Raw genomic sequence first — 18794 nt, 5'->3', positions numbered from 1 at the left:
CTCCTGCAGGTACCATATTTATGGTTTGCCCTTACAGACAAGGATGGAAAACTTTCTTAAATATGTAAAAGTGATCTTACAGCAATTTAAACCCAATAAACTAATAAAGAGTAATAAATTGAGTCATTTAAAACATAATTAAGTACCATCAGAGGTTTAGAGGGTTACAACATGAGTAGACTAATCAACCTCATAAAGGAAGTAAATAGTTTTTTAAGGATCCTTTGATGAATAGAAAGATGGAACCTGTAACATATTGCATTAAACTGAGTGTTGCATTTAAGTCTGGCCTATAATAAAGTGTAAAGTACCATATTAATGTGTTTACACTTTGTTGTGATGCATTGAAAATACTGGTGCATTACATTTTAATTTAACTTTTAGTTAAGTTTAATGTGGGACAGTCAAAGTTATTCTGGCTTCTTAACTTTAGGTGTAGTAAAAGTTAACTTAATATTTTCAACATAGCATATTTTCATTTGATAGTTTTTGGACTCCCAGAAATAGTTTCATGAACCCCATAGGGGAATGTTAGTCATTTGCATTTCAGTGTGCCTAAAACCAAGATCCTGTGGAGTGCACAGGTATGCTTGTACACATGAGAGGAAGTGTTTATGTCTGAGTGAATTAGATCATGAGGAAAGATGGTCCTTATTTATGTGTATTTGTTATGCTTACTCAGGTCACCAAACAGCTCCACTCCCAGAGCAGCGAAGATGAAGAAAAGCAACATGAAGAGAAGACCCAGATTCCCCACCTGTAGAGAGAGAGAGAGAGAGAGAGAGGGAGGGGGAGAGAGAGAGAGAGAGAGAGAGGGAGGGAGGGAAAGAGACAAAGCCAGGAGAGTTTGTCATGGAACGCAATGACAAGGAAGACCTAGATATACCACCTGTGAGGAGCAACTAAGAGAGAGTCGTGAAGTGAGAAGATGACAGCTGTGTTCCACCTGATTAGAGCTTGCCAGGTTTGTAAACTTAAAACTCAAACTATGCCCAAGCTGTGGCTTACTTTAGCAGCAGTTGCACATATGCTAGCAGTTAGCGCACATGCTCCAGACATGTTGACAAGGGATAAATCTGACATCCGCTTTTTATTTTTATTTTTTTTTCTATCACATTCCCTCTCTCTAAATCAATCAAATTATGTCAGAAGCCCAAAAATAAAATCGTCACATCCTAATTAGAAAACCTGAACCATGTCACCATCATATGTCAATTAAAATAATTCATTATCAAAGATGGTAATCATATTTCTTTTCTTTTATCACAATTTATTTAACATAGGTTTGAATTTTTTATAATTTCACTACACTTGTTTGAGTAAACGTTGTTATTTTTGCCATATAATTCAATTCATTTAATTTATTTATAGACTATGTATTAATAAATATGCCACTTTCCCCCCTTTTTTCTCAAGCAAAACATGTCTTGGGAATATTGTTTCATATAATTGAACATAATTACATATATTGTTTTTGTTTTGCTTTTTACAGAAGTTGGTTTGTCTGTCTTGCACAAAATAATAAATCGTTACATAAAATTATAAAATGCATTATTATCAAAATGTCTAACGCTGGATAAAAAAATTAAGAAATTAAAGTATATCAAATTAATTTCAAGTTGGCTCCTTCATGTAAGCTACAGTAAACCTCAATAATGAACATTAAGAATAACTTTAGATCTTTATTTCCATCCTGTTAAGTTATCACCAGTAAGACAATTAAATAAATAAACAAATAATGCACTTTAATTTATTGTTGTTGTTATTATTATTATCATCATTTTAGATTCCTGAACCTTGCTCTTGTATTTAGAAACAGTAATATTCATGTACTACTGCATATCAGGAAGAATCCACCTACAGCCAGAAGAATCATGCAAGACAATCATGCAGAGTGCTCACAGACAACTGGATCAGGCACGATTTTGAGGAAAACGGAAAGGGATAAAAAGAATAAGATTGGATGTGCTGACAAATCCGACTGAGCTGACATTTCTGTTTGTAAGTCTGGCTATTTTCCCACCCTAATCTTTCTTAAGTGCACTCTTCACTGGCTGGATTCAAGACACCGCACAGTGATTCAAGACACGGGGGTCAAACTCACACTATCTGGCAGGATATCTCAGTCAGAACACTGTTACGGATCACCTCTCACAAATTGCGGAAGAGTAGATCAATAGCCCAGAACCACAAAAAGCAACTTGAATACAAAAGAACAAAGTGTGTGAAAGTCACAGCGACAAAGAGAGAGGGCATTAGGAGGTGAAGCTAAGATCAGGTGATGGCTCAACATGATCTAATCCAATTAGTGACAATTAGTTAGAATTAAATAAGAAGTAGAAGTACAAGTCTGATTATCGGAAGAGCGCTAAAGGAGAGACTGGAATTAAAGTGTGTCCTGTGGTGCAGCATGTTTCCAAATGAAAAACCCCGCAGGCGGTGACGGAGCCTGGTGCTATCAAAGAATGTGCATGCTGGAGAATTTCTTCATTTCTGCTATTCTCCAAGCAGCCCATCAGAGCCAGTCTGCACTGCTGTGGTCTCTTCATGGCAGATTGACTATGTAAATGAGGCCTGTGGAGAGCAGAGGGGCCCCAGGAGAACGGGGAACGGGGCCCGGGAACTCTATGAAGGAGAGAGACACAAAAGTTTTGTGCAGTACCTGAGGCAGTGCCTGAATCACAGTGTCTAGCAGAGCTCGCATTCCCACTGCCATCTTGAGTAGCTTCAGCACTGAAAAGAGAGGAGAGCCCACTTACTGTGCATGTACAGTATGAAATGTACACAATCTGTTCAAGACTATTTCAAAAATAAAAATTAAAAAAGAATGCAATTTCAAATACACATTTTTTTTTTAACAGTGTTATTTAACTATTAGTGTTTTAAAAGATGAGCTTTAAGTAAGACAGAAATCTCAAAGTAATCCTAATATAAAAATAGGGAACGTAAATATACACTGCCAAAAGTTCAAGTTTAGGGTCGGTAATTTTATTTACCGTATTTTTACAGACTATAAGTCGCACCTGAGTATAAGTCCAAAAAAAATGTCATGACGAGGAAAAAAACATATATAAGTCGCACCGGACTATAAGTCGCATTTATTTAGAACCAAGAACCAAGAGAAAACATTATCGTCTCCAGCCACGAGAGGGCGCTCTATGCTGCTCAGTGATAGACTACAGGAGCACTGAGAAGCATAGAGCGCCCTCTCACGGCTGGAGACGGTAATGTTTTCTGTTAGTTCATTACTCTTGGTTCATGTCAAATAAATAAGTCACACCTGACACAAGTCGCAGGACCAGCCAAACTATGAAAAAAAGTGACTTATAGTCCGGAAAATACTGTAGTTTTTTTTTTTTTTTTTTTGCAAAAGACTCTGCATTTATTTCATATTACTATTTGATAATTTTGTGAACTATCACAATTTAAGACAAAATAGTGTCACATGATTATTCACATATAATATGCTAATTTGGTGCTTAAGAACATTCCTTTTTATCCATGTAACAAAATTGTTGTGAAATTATTTGAAATAGAAATCGTGTGTAACACTATACATGTATTACCTTTTCATTTGATCAATTTAATTAGCTTAAATATTAACAGCTTTCCAAAAAATAATAATTACTGACCCTACAGTATATGTTACATACTAGTTAATTAAATGTGTTACAAACAGGAGTAAAAATAAATCACACTTCTAATACTGACAAAAGTGGCCTTCAAGAAAAAATAAAATACTAAATGCTCAAACTGTGACTCAACCTTTTAACAGAATAGACACCTAAAAATACACACACAATGGATGAACTGTTTCTTTAAAAGTGGCCAGTGGAAACTAATTCTCCTGTAATTTTCACTGTGGTTAGAACACAGAGCATGTTATTATTGGGGTTATGCCCTACACACACAGAGCTTTAATGATGCTGATGACAAGGCCATTCAGCCCTGGATGAGTTGCCGCTGTGGAGGTTTGTTTAATTGCAATCATGGCCGTAAGTGGATGATGACTGTGAATTTCATCATGGGAATGTCTGAATGAGTCCAGGAAGAAATAGGTTGCATATAGATACAGACACACATACTTACTCATGCATGCGCACACACACACACACAGACAGACATCTGAGCAGGTGTGTTTGCTTGGCCATCTCTGTTGAGGGAATAAATCAATAAAGACTCACCCAGCAGCTCTTTCATTAGAGGAAGAATAATTGTTCCAAATAGACAAGCACCCCAGCTTCCCACACTGTGTTTGTTGTGAGCGTATACGCTTGTGATTGTGTGTGTAAGAAATAAGTAGAGGGACTGTGTGAACTGAATTTCTCATTACAGCCATCTGGACTCTTTCTACACACACTACGGCTTTTGCTGAGCAGTCTGTGAAACAGCAGAGATCCCGAGGGTGACATACACAACCAGATCTGATCTACTGAGGCTAACAGGCAGAGAGCTGAGGAGTGTAAACTTTTGCGGGGAAGAAAAATGGACCATGGTGGTATGGAAGATAAGAGGGCAGAGAATACACACCACGAGCGATCCGCAGCACCCTCATGATGCGAATGATGGTGGGGTTGATGGGAAGGGAAGCGTTGACCTCAATTTCTTCCAGTGTTATGCCCATAATAGACAACAGAACAATGGCAAGATCCAACTGGTTCCACCTATGTAAAAACAATTGTTACATTAGTTATTAAGTTATGTCAGAATAATCGTGTTTAGAAGATGTGCTCACATGAATGTCGTATTTACCTACTTGGGATAAAATAATAAAAAAAAAAAGTTTTTTATTTTTTTATGTGGATATAAATTAAAAATATAAATGGATGTTAGTTTCTCAATCGTTAATACATTTTATAAATATATAATTTCACGAGTTCACACTTACATACAATTGGGAGGGTAAGATTTAATGCGTATTTGGCGTGCTGTCCGGAGGGAGGGCTCCGAGCTCGGAGTTCGGCCCGAACCCAGAGTACTCCCCCCTACCCTATGTAAGTGGTTTAGGATTAGAAGTGTGGAGAAGGGGTGGTGGGGGGATGCTGCGAGACTGTCAAATGAATTGAGGTGAGACTGCTGTATATATACACCTCTTACCATTGATTGCTGAGTGCTCTCCACCTGTGTTAATTATCTGCTCGTGCTTCTCCCGAACTTTGTTAATAAAACATCATATGTTTTTATTAGTGCAGTCTCATATAATTTAAATACTCATATAATTTAAATCATATATAAATATATTTTATATATAAACGTAAAATATTTTTCTCAAATATATACATGCATGTGTGTGCATTTATAAATAAAAATACAAAGTACACATACATATGTAAACAAAACAAAAAATCAGTATGTGATTAATCATTTGACAGCACTAGTTATAATTTTAAGAAATTGTTTGTTGACTTAATTAAATTCTACTCAAATAAAAATAAAATAAAATTATTTGTTTTAATAAAAAATAGTTGTGTTGATGTTACAATTTATTTAGAGCACATTTTATATACTGATGATGAACGATCTTACATATTTAGCTGTCTGTAAAGCAAAATTACATCATCCAAAATTCTACATCGTTAACTACACATTTTGAGAGCATTCTTTGTTATACCAACTTGCTTCACCAATTTTTTTTTCTTTTGTCAAAAAGAGATAGAGATATATGAAATTGCCCAGTTTGCTAATTTTCAAAATCACTTCAATTTCACAATATGACTTCCTCAATTTTACAACTTCAAAGGACTTGAAGGTAGCATATTATCCTTAAATACACCAGGTAAAGTGAGCAACACAATTTCAAAAATGAAAAGCAATGGAAATCTGAAGCTTCACTGTATGTGAATATCCCTTATTTGACCCTGGATGTCACTCCTCTTTTCCATTAGGCTTCTCAGCATGTTCACGGTCTAAATATGGCTTCAAACTTTGTGGGAAACTTTAAATAACTCCCTCCAAGGGTCAAATATAACCCTGTCATGGGTGAGGTAGAGCCTACAGCCCGTTTTAGGACACCTCAATATTCTAGGGCCTGTAGCCATGAGAGGTGTTTCATTAGATATGTGGGGAAATTTAAGTCAAATGATTAACACAAAGCATTTCTACATTTTCCCCAAAAGTTAAGCTCACTAATGGGCCCAGTGATCAAAGTGTACTTCCCTGCGGACTTGGAGTGTGTTGCATGAAAGAGCCGATCAAATTAATAGAAAATAATTTCCAATGTTGTAAATCAATAGAACTCTTAAACCTTCACCTTCTGAACAGCATGTTCTGAAATGTCTAACATTTAGTAGTTGCAATTCATGGGAGGGCCTTTGGTGAGAGATTTGTTTTAAAATCATATCAATTATGTTGTGTCAAAGTTCTCATTAGTATGGAAATAGCTGCTTTACATTTCCCAACACATGGATTAGGGATCAGGGAATACATTGACATGATATGCTCTTTATTACGCTACTGAAAGAAAAAGCTGATTACATGAGAACTTCAAATGGCCTAATCCTCATTTTGACTGATTATTCAAAACTAATTAAGAGAGTAATGGATCACTCATACACACATGTATGCACATTAAAACTGTAGAATAAAGCATGTACCACTTCTTTGTTACTAATTTAAGAGGAATAAATGCCAATTAGGATGTTTTTTCATTGTTTTAAGCCCCAGGCAGTGTGATTTTGGATACTTCAAGCGGGGTTTCTTTTACCAAAACCACAAGTGATATAAATTAGGTTTTTGTTTTCCACCACAGACGCCAGTGCATTCAGCCCTCAATGTGCTTCTGACAGTCTGAGGCAAACCAAGGAATCTCAAAGCTGTGATATCACTTTGAAGGAAGTGGCTTTAGGAATACTAACAAACCCTACGTACGGCATTGGAGTACGTCTGTGGGAATGGCTTCACAGTAAATATCATTTGGGTTTGAAAACTTTTGTGAGAGTCACATCTACTACCTGTCCTTGAAGAAGCGTCGAAATCCAAAAGCAACAAGCTTGAAGACGGACTCTAGGACAAATATGATTGTGAAAATGTAGTTGCAGATCTTCAGAGCCTCGTCCAGAACCTGTTAAAACACAGTGGTTGCAAAGAGAATGTAATAGTGAGAGTACAGAAATGACAAAGCTTAAAACAAGCATATATCTGCTCTTTCAAAAAATTAATTAATTATTATATAAACTGTAGGCCAAATGATGGCCAAATAAGTTATTCCAGTATCAAGAAGTGGAAAAGATGCTTAGATTAGCCCAAAGGAAACACCAATCATTGGCTGGCATCTTCAGGGTCTGACAGTCAGTGGACATTACTAGGGGTCCACCACACAGTAATTAAAGCCAGGCTTAGTGTGACGACGCACCAGAAAATCAACTGATTCTGTTTACGGAATGAGTGTGTAAGTGGTCAGAGCCTAACAATCCCCTTTGCTCCACTTCCTCCACGATTCTACAGACCACCAGGGCTCTAATGAAAACAGACTGCTATTTATAGCCCCAGGTGAGGTCACAGACCTCCATTAATGATGGGTGAAACCCTGAGATGCATCACAACAGAGCTCACTTATGGGAATAGTAAACACCAGTTTTGATTTGAGGAGAGATAAATAAATACTCAAATTATTTTAATATAATAATAATAAAATAAAATTAAAAACAAGCCAAATAAATATACAAATTTGCAAGCTACACTTTGAAAGAATCACAAAACTGGTAATGGTAATATATAGTGGTTTTTTTTTTTCCGAAACTGACCTTGTCAAAAAGTAATAATAAAAAAGCAGTTCAGAAGTACATTTTATACCACCCAAATTATTTTGAGAAATAAACTCCCAAATAAACTCATTTTATTGTTTTAGTCCTCTATTGAATATTCATGAATTGTCTCTATAGTGTTATGTGGGACAGATGAGGGAATGTGCATACATTTTAGCATGGTTCATTTTAATGTGGTTTATTTTGTTGAGGCATTACTCTCATAAGGCTTCTTAAGAGACAGGCAATGGTACAAAATGTCCTGGAGCAGCACAATGAAAGTGCAACTAAGTATAATAGTATAAAGATTACAATTTTATACGCACTGGTATGATATAACCAAAATGGGGAACATCAACAAGAGTACATAAACATTAGCTACCTTATCAGCAAATATTTAGCAGAGCCATAAAATGCGATTGCGGTGAAATGAACTTAGAGTAACATTGTTTTCAGTTACATAACCAGCAAGAGCATTTTCTTAATGTAATATCAATAAGCGCATACACTCTCATTGCTGGCGTTCCAAAAAGTTCTACCTTAGATTGTTGGTAGTGCTCCATGGACATGGTGATGACGTTGAGCCCGATGACAATCGTGATGAACAGGTCCAGATAGTGGCTGGTGCACATCTTGTGGATGAGAAGCCGTGTAGGGGAGTAATCTGAGTAATAGGGTTTACTCTGGGCTTCTGAAGAACCATGGGAACAGGGAGGAATCATGAAATAATTGTGCTAACAAACCTTGTTTTGTACACACTCATGCCCACACTGAGAAAAGAGGGGAAGAACTTTCAGGAAAGAGAAGAAGCTAAGAGATAGATCATGCTGTATGTGAATAAGTTCACCCAGAAAGGAAAATTGACTTAATCATCCTCATGTTGTTCCACATCTGACGTTATTTCTTCTGTGGAATACAAAAAAAGAAATTCGAAAGGCTGTGCTCTTTTCCATCAATTACAAAGTAATTAATGTAATTAACTTTTGTAAAAAGTTACAAAATGTGTGTAAATGCAGCATAAACGTATCTTAAAATGGTCCATATGACTTGTGTGTAACATTTACAAGTTTTGTGAAGCGTTATGATTGCTTTGTGTGAGGAATAGAATCAATCAGTGTTAAGCACTGTGACTGAATTGAGTCAGTGAGTGACACTTGAAAATCAGTTACATTTGTTAGAATTATTCGTTTTATGAACTGGATCATTCATTGATTTGACACAAATTACAATTCATTTACAAATCTTAACTTCTCATAAAGAAATAACACATTCAGCTTGACTGCAATGGAATCATCAAGTCAGTGAGTTGTACTTGAGAACTGGATCAGTCCAATTTGTGAAAGAATCATTTCAATTTGTTTTATGATCTGGATCATTAATTGATTTGACCCAAAATAATGATTCCTTTACACATTTGAACTTTTCAGCATGTAGCAAAATAAATTCAGTCTGATTAACACTAAATCATCGAGTCAGTGAGCTGAACTTGAAAACTAGATGTGTCCAGTTTTTGAAAGATAAAGTCTCCACTAGTTTTAAAAAACTTAAAATTTACAATCTAAACTTTTCAATGAGTAACAACATAAATGCATTCTCACACATAGATATTGTATGACTTTATATGACTTGTAATACAGTGCTTAAATTGTATGGACCACTTTTATGATACCTTGGTAAAACAGCCTTCAAAATGTCTCTGTTTGAATAGTGCAGAAGAAAGTCATATGGGGTTTGAACTAAATGCTAAGTAAATGAGAATTTTCACTTTTGTGTACAATATTTCTGTTGGCCAGTTCCAAATATCAGATCAAACGCAGAGGAGCCCATACTGAGGGGCAAGGATGCCAGAGATCTTTTCACTTACGGACACCTCAACAAAACAAATAGACTTATTGTTATGTACTTTCTAATGAGATTCCCTGAGACATAAAAGAAACTCCATTCCGTTTGGAGAGACTTGTGCATGTACTAGTTTTGCTGATCCATTTCTATTTTTTGTGATTTTTCTCTGTTGTTTGCTGAGGATGGAGAGGACAGGAGGGATGGAAGAGCAGCGGGGGGCCGAGGGGCTTATCGTCCCAACACAGGCAGGGCTGTGAGCGGCAGCTGTGTTCCCTGTGGTCCTGTCAGCCCATTAGGCAGGCTTTTTCTGGCACCAGCCAGTGGACCAAAGGAACAGGTGCTGCATTCAACCTTTTCTTTTTTATATATAATGGTGCCACATCAGCAGTATTTGTTTAATCACATGGCTGCTCCCCACTGGATAGGGAATTTGAGTATGACTCATCTAGAACATGCCCATATCATTTGCTTGTTAAAAGTGATGTGAGTAATATTTTGGATGTTAATCTCAGTTTTCTCATCTGGTATTGATTTCATTTTAACTTTATTTAAATTAATGTTAATATCGATACTGGGGGTGACTTTTCCTGCAAGTTACAGCAAGTGGCCATGATCTTTATTCAATCAATCAACTGATTTGTTTAAAACACTGATTCGGTCAAGAATGAAACGAGTGACTTTCTGAATCTTAATCAGCATACTAGTATACTACTACTCTTCCATATAAAAATTATTCAAAATATTATGAGTAGTAGACTAGTAAGCATTTTGAAATCATAAAATGTTTGTGCGAGTCAGTCATTGAATCACTGACTCAACTGATTCATTTGAAAAAAAAATTATGAAATGCCACTACTTAATTCTGCTCAGAGACACACAATGGTTCTGCTTCTTTGTGTCTCAAATGTAAGTTATAATATATTAACTTGCTGTTTATTTAATATACTGTATAAATGCCACATTATACATGTACACCAAGAACTTCTTTTCTTGTGTAATTTTATTTTTTTTAAATACGGATATGAGGTATATGGGGTCACTCTGGTGTGAGTTCTCAGTACAAGATGCCAGCAACACTGGTTCTGTGGGTAATTACCAGAGGAATCTTCTAACCCATCTGGCTTTAATTCCGCTTATAGGAGCCTTGCTCCTGGTGTTTTTAAATGTGCTGACTCAACATTACCTTTACTTCATAATGTACAATTTATGAATCTTAAAACTCCAGACTTAGCTAAACTTTTGCCATTTTGGTTGTTATTTATTAATTTACCTTATTTATTGCTATTTTTTTACTCCAATGATCTAACAAATCTGCGATGAGGTCAATGTTCTGCTCTTTAACCCATGTGTTATAAATTCGTTTATTTGGGCTGCAGACAACAGTATCCAGGGGGGCAGCAACCAAAATCATTCACTGGGACCAAAAGTTGCTGTGTTGGCTGCCCTAGTTTCAGAAGTGCTCTATTACGGGGGACAGTTGGGATAGGAACAGGTGTATATTCACAGCCTGGTTTTACAGTAGACAGGTTAGCTCCCGTAGGACATCCACTCTCACCTACTTCCCTCCTACCCTCTGTAGTGAGACGCTCTCCCTTTGTGCACTTTCATTCAAAAAAGCTTGCCTTGTAAGATCTTACACTGGTGGGGCAAAACTCAGTTTTGATTGGCTTACACTGTTGATTCTGCCAAGCACAATAATAATACTAATAAATCAGTGACAGAGGGAAAGCAGCCTCCATAACCAGATACTTATCCAATGAGTACTGCACTGAGTTTAATGAAAGAGTTTCATATCAGATGGCCTTTTGTGCCCTAACTTTAAAAAAAAAAAATTGGGGAGAAAGTGAAGGTCTTGGCATCCTATTTATGGAAAATAGATTGAACTTTTGTTTCCTATTGGCAGCGGTACCTCTTTGGTGTCACGCCAATGGGTCTTGCTAACGTCCACATCAGCCAAATCAGCTTAAACAGAATTTAAAGTGAGAGAAAATGGATCAAAACTATTTTTAACCAATGCGAGAAGAATGAAATACTGGTGGAGAATGTGGGTCGTGGACCTCTCCATCTCTGTCTCTATTTTTGTGGAACAAGCTAATGATACTATGACTATGATTTAATGAGACATTCTTTGCTTAGATGGCAATTTTAGCCCATTCCAATTCCATCTATGAATACATCTCAGAACAACGGACAGATTATTGGGTAAAGCAATTGAAGGTTTTGGGCTGAATGATACCACATTTGAATATGGCCACAAAACACGTTAACTGCAATAACTCAATGCAATACCCATCACCCCCGAAAAGAAGAGTACAGTACGACAACAAATCTCTTGGGCTGTTCATCCCACTTAGACTTCATGCCGGTCTTGATGCTTTAGACTTGATTCTGGCTTTGCCGCAGCTCACGTGCTCTTGGATGAAAAAAACTCTTAAGAGAGACTTTAAAATTAGGAACTCTGGACCCCATCAAATTATTTAAATTGATTTTTGAATTTTTAATTCTTTAAATGCACACACATATATATATTATTCATCTTTTTTTTTTTCTTTTTTTTTTTTTTATGAAACCCCTTTTATCGTTGAATGAATATCTAACCCATCTACTAGGAGGTCCAAAGTCCTTTTGGGAAACATTTTAACAATGCATAATAGAGAAGAGAAAAGATGTGGAAGGTGTCAATCCATGAAATTAATCATAACAGCTAGCACCTCATAAGCTAAGTCAGTTGGGAAATACAGACAAACTCTGATCCATTATCAACATAACTTGTACTACAAACACCATTAAATATTGCAAAATGGTTCATCATTTAGAGGGCCTGAAGGTGGACATCACTGATGTTCTGAAGGTTGACATACAGTAGCCTTATAAAGCGATACTTACAACTAGAGCGCTGAGCAATGTGTTTGGGAAAGATCAGTCCATTATGCAGACTTGATGAGTCATGTGGGGTTAAAGTCGTGAGCACTGGGGAATTGTGGGCAGTGGGGGGACTAGACTGTTATTTAAAGGAAGAGCCAGAGAAAAATTCTAAAGCCTGCATGGCAAAATGTCAGACAAAAATAGAAAGGGGAAAAAGCAGAGATGATAAAAACAGCCATCTGAAAGGGAAGGCAGCAAATTGCAGCTTCATTTGTTTTACGGTGAATGGTTTTTAATTGAGGCTGATTTTATCCTCCTGAAGTGCATGGTCAATGAGTTGCTCCTAAAGTAATGAGTCGATGTCTGCTGGACATACTGCTGATGCACCCCAATGCAACAATTAACTTGGCAGAGACCATGCACTTGTTCACTTTTTATTTAGCTCAATATGCCAGCATACACCGAATCAAAAATATCAAGAAATGACAGACTAAATGCCTGCAAAATGCAAAAGAGTGAACAATAACAGGGAAGAATAGAAATTGGAGGCAAACATCAATTATTATAAGAAAAATAAATCTTCAATAATGGGAGGCAATGGTAAAGAAAACGCACACACATACACTAACGCTGACATACACTCTAGGATAGATTAGGGTGAGGAAACACACAGGCACACATATAATATATCATGCTGGCAGACGTGGCACACAAACCACACTTTCTTTCTGAGTCTGACTTGAGCAAGATGGGCCGTTTGAGATGGAGGCTGAATGGCAGAGGCTGGTGGATGGGCGACGGTGATGATGTGCAGAGAGCCGCGAGAGAGATGTCAATTACATTACCCAACATGAGAGGTTAGTTAGAGTGCCTGACAAATCTGAAAATCAAAACCTGGTCATATCCGAGGTCATATGTTTGGTACATGACAGTCAACCCCCGTTAATAAGAGCAAAGGGAAAATTATCCAATCCTTTTTCATTGTAAAACCTCCAAATCTAAAGACAATAGAGATAATATCTACATAAAAAAGAATAAAGGTATAATTTTTATCACTTTCTGCTCATGCTTTTCAGAGCAACCCTGGAACACGTTTTGTAACACTTCGGGCCCTATCAAACTCCCGGCGCAATGCGACGCAAGGTGCAGCGCAAGTGTGTTTGCTAGTTTCAGTCCGGCGCCATTCGCATTTTCCCGTCCAGCGCCAAGTCGTTTAATTAGCAAATGCATTTGCGTCCATTTGTGCGCCCATGGGCGTGCTGGTCTAAAAAAGAGGTGTGTTCAGGCGCATTGCTGGCACATTGCTATTTTTATATGTGCCTACCGCCTACGCACATATATATTAACTGACTCATTGTGCTGAGCTTTGGTGGATTCCTGCTTGTCCTGTAGATGATCTGCTCGCATGCTTTAACTTCGCGCAGACGCACACGAGCAGATCGATTTGTACGCCTGAGAAGCGTTCAGCTTTTCCGCCAACAAATTCCGCCATATAAATAGCAATCTGCCATGGCGCGAACGCATCTCGCTCTTAAAGGGAATGGGAGATGACACTCTGGTTGGATTATTGGACATTACACCTATTACACATTAAGAGAATAGAGACAACCCATTCCAAAAATGTGCCCCGGCGCCATACCATTTTCCGTCGTTAAAATAGCAAAAGTGGATTTGGACACACCCTGAGTGCACCTGCGCTGTGCGCATTACACTTTGCATTTAGATTGTTAAAATAGGGCCCTTCATGTTCTGTCTACTTAGAATGAATGTTTGTTTATGATGTTGCCAGTGCTGAGGAGAAACTAACTAAAAGTGTGGTGTAGTAAAAAACAGTGTAGCTTCCACTAACTAAACATTTTGTGACAAACACCAGAACCACAAAGTCTGATTCAAGTGTAAGAGTTTGTACTGTAAAAGAAACAAAGCTATTTATAGCTATTTATAATGGAATTATATTCATTATAAAAACTGTTCGACAGACAATTCGACTGACATGTTTTTTTTTTTTTTGTTCACAATATATTTAAAGGGTCATAAAGGTCTTTTTATGTGATATAAATGTAGAGCAACAACTAGTGTTCGGGGAAGCTACTTTAAAACTGTAGCTTGCCAAAATATTTTTAAGTTGTTTTCGATAAAATTCTCTGCTAAATGTATTAATCTGGCGATTAATTCAGATTTGTTCATATGAGCAAATTCTGCCAAATATCGGGCACAAAAGTCAATAGCATACTAAAGTATAAGGCACAGCTCATGCAGAAGTCACTTTCAAACCATTCAGATTTCTGTTGGTCAAAGCAGTCAATTGGTGTGACCAACATTAACCCGTTACAAAATCTGTGTGGGGACATACTTTGTTTGATCGAATAGATTACAATTAAAAAATGACTGGGTTTCACCCACGAAAACTGGCAGGAAATGGTAAATGTGTCTGAACCTTTACGGTTTCTGCTAAAACGAACAAAATCTACTAGACCAATCACAAACACCCAATAATCACAAACACCAATCACTTGTACTGCTCAAGTGCTGCTACTTCAGCAGAATCTCTTTACTTCTTCCCCTGTTATTTTCTTTCTATAAAGTAGCTCACATGGCTTGTTTAACCACCCAGACAGCGCTACATCCCTCTCTCGGCTGGTATTTGTCAAGCCTCCCCTCCCACAACATGACAAACAAGCCAGCTGTATCAGTACACAACTCTGAGAGGTTACAAAAAAAAAAAAAAAATCATGTTGTACCAAAAGGTTACAACAATTCTCTCGCAGAAGAGACGTTTACCACCGTATTCTATCTATTCGGTTAATAAACCTACTCCCTACTGAATGAACCATGAAGACCCATAAAGAGATTAGGTGCACTTCCTGCCAAACGGCATGAGTCTCCTGAAATGTAGGACACTGTGTGCATTTTAATAAGAATCAAACTCTTAAGTTGGATGTCTCTTGTACCCTTTACATGAGGTAGCAGAATATTTCAGTTGATGAGTTTTATTTATATACGTTACATTTTAAGATGGTAAAATGGGCTTTATAAAACCCAGCCATGCATACCCTAATCACAGAGTGCATAAACATGTGTTATATCCAATTGTGACTGTTTCTATCTGTATCTAGACATATATCGGAGCAAAAGGAAGTGTTTTCAGCTGAAAACTTTATGCCATCTGTTCAATTTGGGAAGCTGTTGCTTGCCCAAGTTACATAAAGAAGAGTTTGAGTCATTTTCACTTGCAGTAGGAAGAAAGGAAATGGTGTTTGGAGCTGCTAGGTTACATAAGTGACCGTGCTGCCTTCTGCTGCCAAGAGTGGAGGTTACACGATGCTTAGTAATTTCATTTTCTCCCTCTGTCACTTGCCATTTCATCGCTCCCACAGTAACAGTCGAGAGACTACTATAAATTTAAAGAAAGAATGGTTGGTCGTCTCCAGTTCTATGTGGGAGCGTAAAAACAAATTAAATAAATGCTGACATCATGTTCTTTATATATTTATATATATAAATATATATATATATTTTTTTTATGGCAATGCAATGTAATCAATACCTGATCAATGTTGTGTTTTGATATTAAACGTGCCGATATACAATTCTGCAATATATCACGATAATAAACATGCATGATATTGTTATCATGGGCACTTCAAAATGCAGTGAATAATTATTTAATATTCTGATTTTTAGAATGCATCTAAGGAATACTTTTCCCATCATCCGGTTAAACGCACAACACCACTGTATACTGCGTCAAAGACAAACACACTCATGTAAACAAGCACATTCCCACTCTGACAGCAGATGGCGCTGAAGAGAAAGCAGACATGCAGCCGTTACCCAGGTAACCATTATTAGGCCTATTGTTTTATACAGGCCTATTCTCCTGCACTTAAATCTGTATAAAACAATTGTTTATTTTGAATATTTAAATACAATAAAGCATTACATAGAAATGTATAGAGTTCTGAAACGGCTATAGCGTTATAGCATAACACTTTTTGCAACTTATTTCAATATCTTGATAATATACCATAATGAAAGCTTCAGCAATTGTTGCAACATGAATATTGTCACTGATTTTTCATCCTTAAATATCAAAAGTTAAGTATTTCTTTATGATTAATAATAATGTCAAGATGTTAACAAATACCATCAGCTTTTTTATGAGAGAAAAATGAACAGAATTCAAAGCTCCAATGTTTTGGAATTTAGAAAGGACCCATCTGTAGATTCCGTCTGTGCTTATCAGTGAGGCAATGTCCTGATTTTGAACAGATGATTAAAAATGCAAACCTGCCTCGATAGTAGCAGGATAAAAATTACTACTATGCTGCAGCCTAAAAGAACTTATCGTAAATCAGATATGTTACCTAATCAAGGACACCTCCAAACGACATGCCTTGTTAATACAGTGTGTCCGGGCGAACTGCTGGCAGGACACATTTCTGATGAGGCACCTCAGAGAACGGCTAATAAATGTTGACTGGGGAGGACACAGGTAGAGGAGAGGCAGATGGTTTCAGCCCTACTGCAGAGTGATATGATTAACCAGCCCTTTGATCCCATACGCGAGCATACAGCAGCGATGGCAGTCCAACAGGAGGGGAACAGAAGCTAATCAAGAGAGACAGACTGGCAGGGGGCAACACACCCACCTCTCCTAAACAGAAATCCAAAACAGAATGCTAAAATATGCTGAGGAACACAGTAACTGGATGGTCGACTAATTAACACATTGTCTTCTAATTGGAAGGAAAATGGAGCCTGTCATTTTTTTAATCCAAAGTGCGATGCCGGAACTCAATCATAGTGTGAACAATGTCGACGCATACAAATGTGTTTAAAACATGGAACAGTGTGATCAATCAACGTTTATACCAGGCTAATCTGTAGAACTCTCATGCAAGAACATATTAGCATATACAGCTTCATAAACAATATGCATTCAGCATGTTTTTGTTTATTTTTTTGCTTATTTGTCTCAGTGGTCTTGGACGTTATACTGACGCCTTCTGGTGTGGATGCATTACTTAGTTTATTAGCGTAGCTGTGTATGCAGATTGTAATCACAAACGGGATGTTAATGTCTAACACTAAACACTGGTGATAAAACAAAATTGAAAGGGTTTTTAAATGCTTAACTGAGAAAGAGGAAAGAGAGATGCTATGCAAAACACTAGAGGAATGGGGGCAAAGAGAGACAAAAGAAAGTTGGAGACAGAAAGAGAAAAAGAGTAGGAAAGAAAGAGAGGCAGGGAGGAGTTCACAGAGGCAGAACACAGACAGAAGAGGAAAGATAACAGACTCTCAGCTACACTGAGAACAACACGCGTAAACATGTTCCAAGCACAAAAATATTCCGCTTTTTAAGTTATATAACTGCCTTTTCTTTTTTCTTTTGTTCTTTTTTCACAGGTGCATGTTAATGTACAAGCAGATAACATTTTGGGAAGGGACAAAAAAATATGTATCATAATAACAATAAAATGTGTCATACAGCTATTGCTAAGGCTGCAATAATTAACTGACAGTAACTAAACAGCATTTATTTGAAATAGAAATCATTTGCGTCATTATAAACTTTACTGTTGCTTTTGATCAATCATAATCAACGTTTTGAATGCTCTTGTACATTTTACTCATATACTGTTATTATGAGAGTACAAAGTCCTTACAGTGAGCGTTCATACAGTATTAGTTCATATGCCACTAATAGTTACAATTTCATGACGGACATCAAATTTAGGTTTAAAATTGGCTGTAATTGAAACATGAAATGCTACACCAGTGAAAATTGGGGGAAAACAGGCTTTATAAACTAAAATGATATATATATTTTTTAAATAACTATCTTATAAACTTACAAACATACAAACATTGCAGTCACGCATGTCACAAATGAGTATCAACATGCAGCTTCTGAACAACAGCAAGGTGTGGAGTGGTGTCGTATTTAGCATGTCAGTGACTCTGAAAACAGTGCTATGGTGTAACATCACAAAACGAAGTGAATCACTATGCCACAACACCAAACCGATGAGAAAACTCTGAAGCAGACAGATCAATAAAAGCTAAGACACTAAAAGTGATACTGTTCCATTCAAACAGTCAGCCACAGTGCGTCATGCTGGGGGCAACATCGAGAGATCGGACCTGTAATACCACCACAGCACTTACTGCAAGCTGAGATGAGTTTATCAGGAGCTAGATCCATATTGAAAAATAAGAGATTTTCTCTCTCTATCCATCCCCTGTGTGAGCTTGAGGCTGGGCTGGCTAGAGCTGGTGATGAGGTGTGGAAACCAGACATACTGTACACACTTCCACAGACAATTCTTGTGTTGTCAG

The 18794-nt window shown here is 37.2% G+C and overlaps 1 protein-coding gene across 11 annotated transcripts in view; it reads right to left on the bottom strand.

Moving 5' to 3' along the window:
- Positions 1–18794, bottom strand: part of LOC128025328 (voltage-dependent T-type calcium channel subunit alpha-1G) — a 106638-nt gene that overhangs the window by 13253 nt on the left and 74591 nt on the right. For all 11 annotated transcript variants that reach the window (XM_052611575.1, XM_052611577.1, XM_052611567.1 and 8 more), the window contains 5 exons: positions 8282–8433; positions 6951–7060; positions 4531–4664; positions 2663–2733; positions 679–757 (listed from right to left, as the gene is read on the bottom strand). In XM_052611575.1, coding sequence (XP_052467535.1) covers positions 679–757; positions 2663–2733; positions 4531–4664; positions 6951–7060; positions 8282–8433 — 546 coding nt within the window. The remainder of the gene's footprint in view (positions 1–678; positions 758–2662; positions 2734–4530; positions 4665–6950; positions 7061–8281; positions 8434–18794) is intronic.

This window comes from Carassius gibelio, chromosome A12 (genome assembly GCF_023724105.1).
Source record: "Carassius gibelio isolate Cgi1373 ecotype wild population from Czech Republic chromosome A12, carGib1.2-hapl.c, whole genome shotgun sequence".
Taxonomy (NCBI): Eukaryota; Metazoa; Chordata; class Actinopteri; order Cypriniformes; family Cyprinidae; genus Carassius; species Carassius gibelio.
Note: the sequence above shows the minus strand (reverse complement) of the source record. Positions and strands in the feature narration are given on the sequence as shown.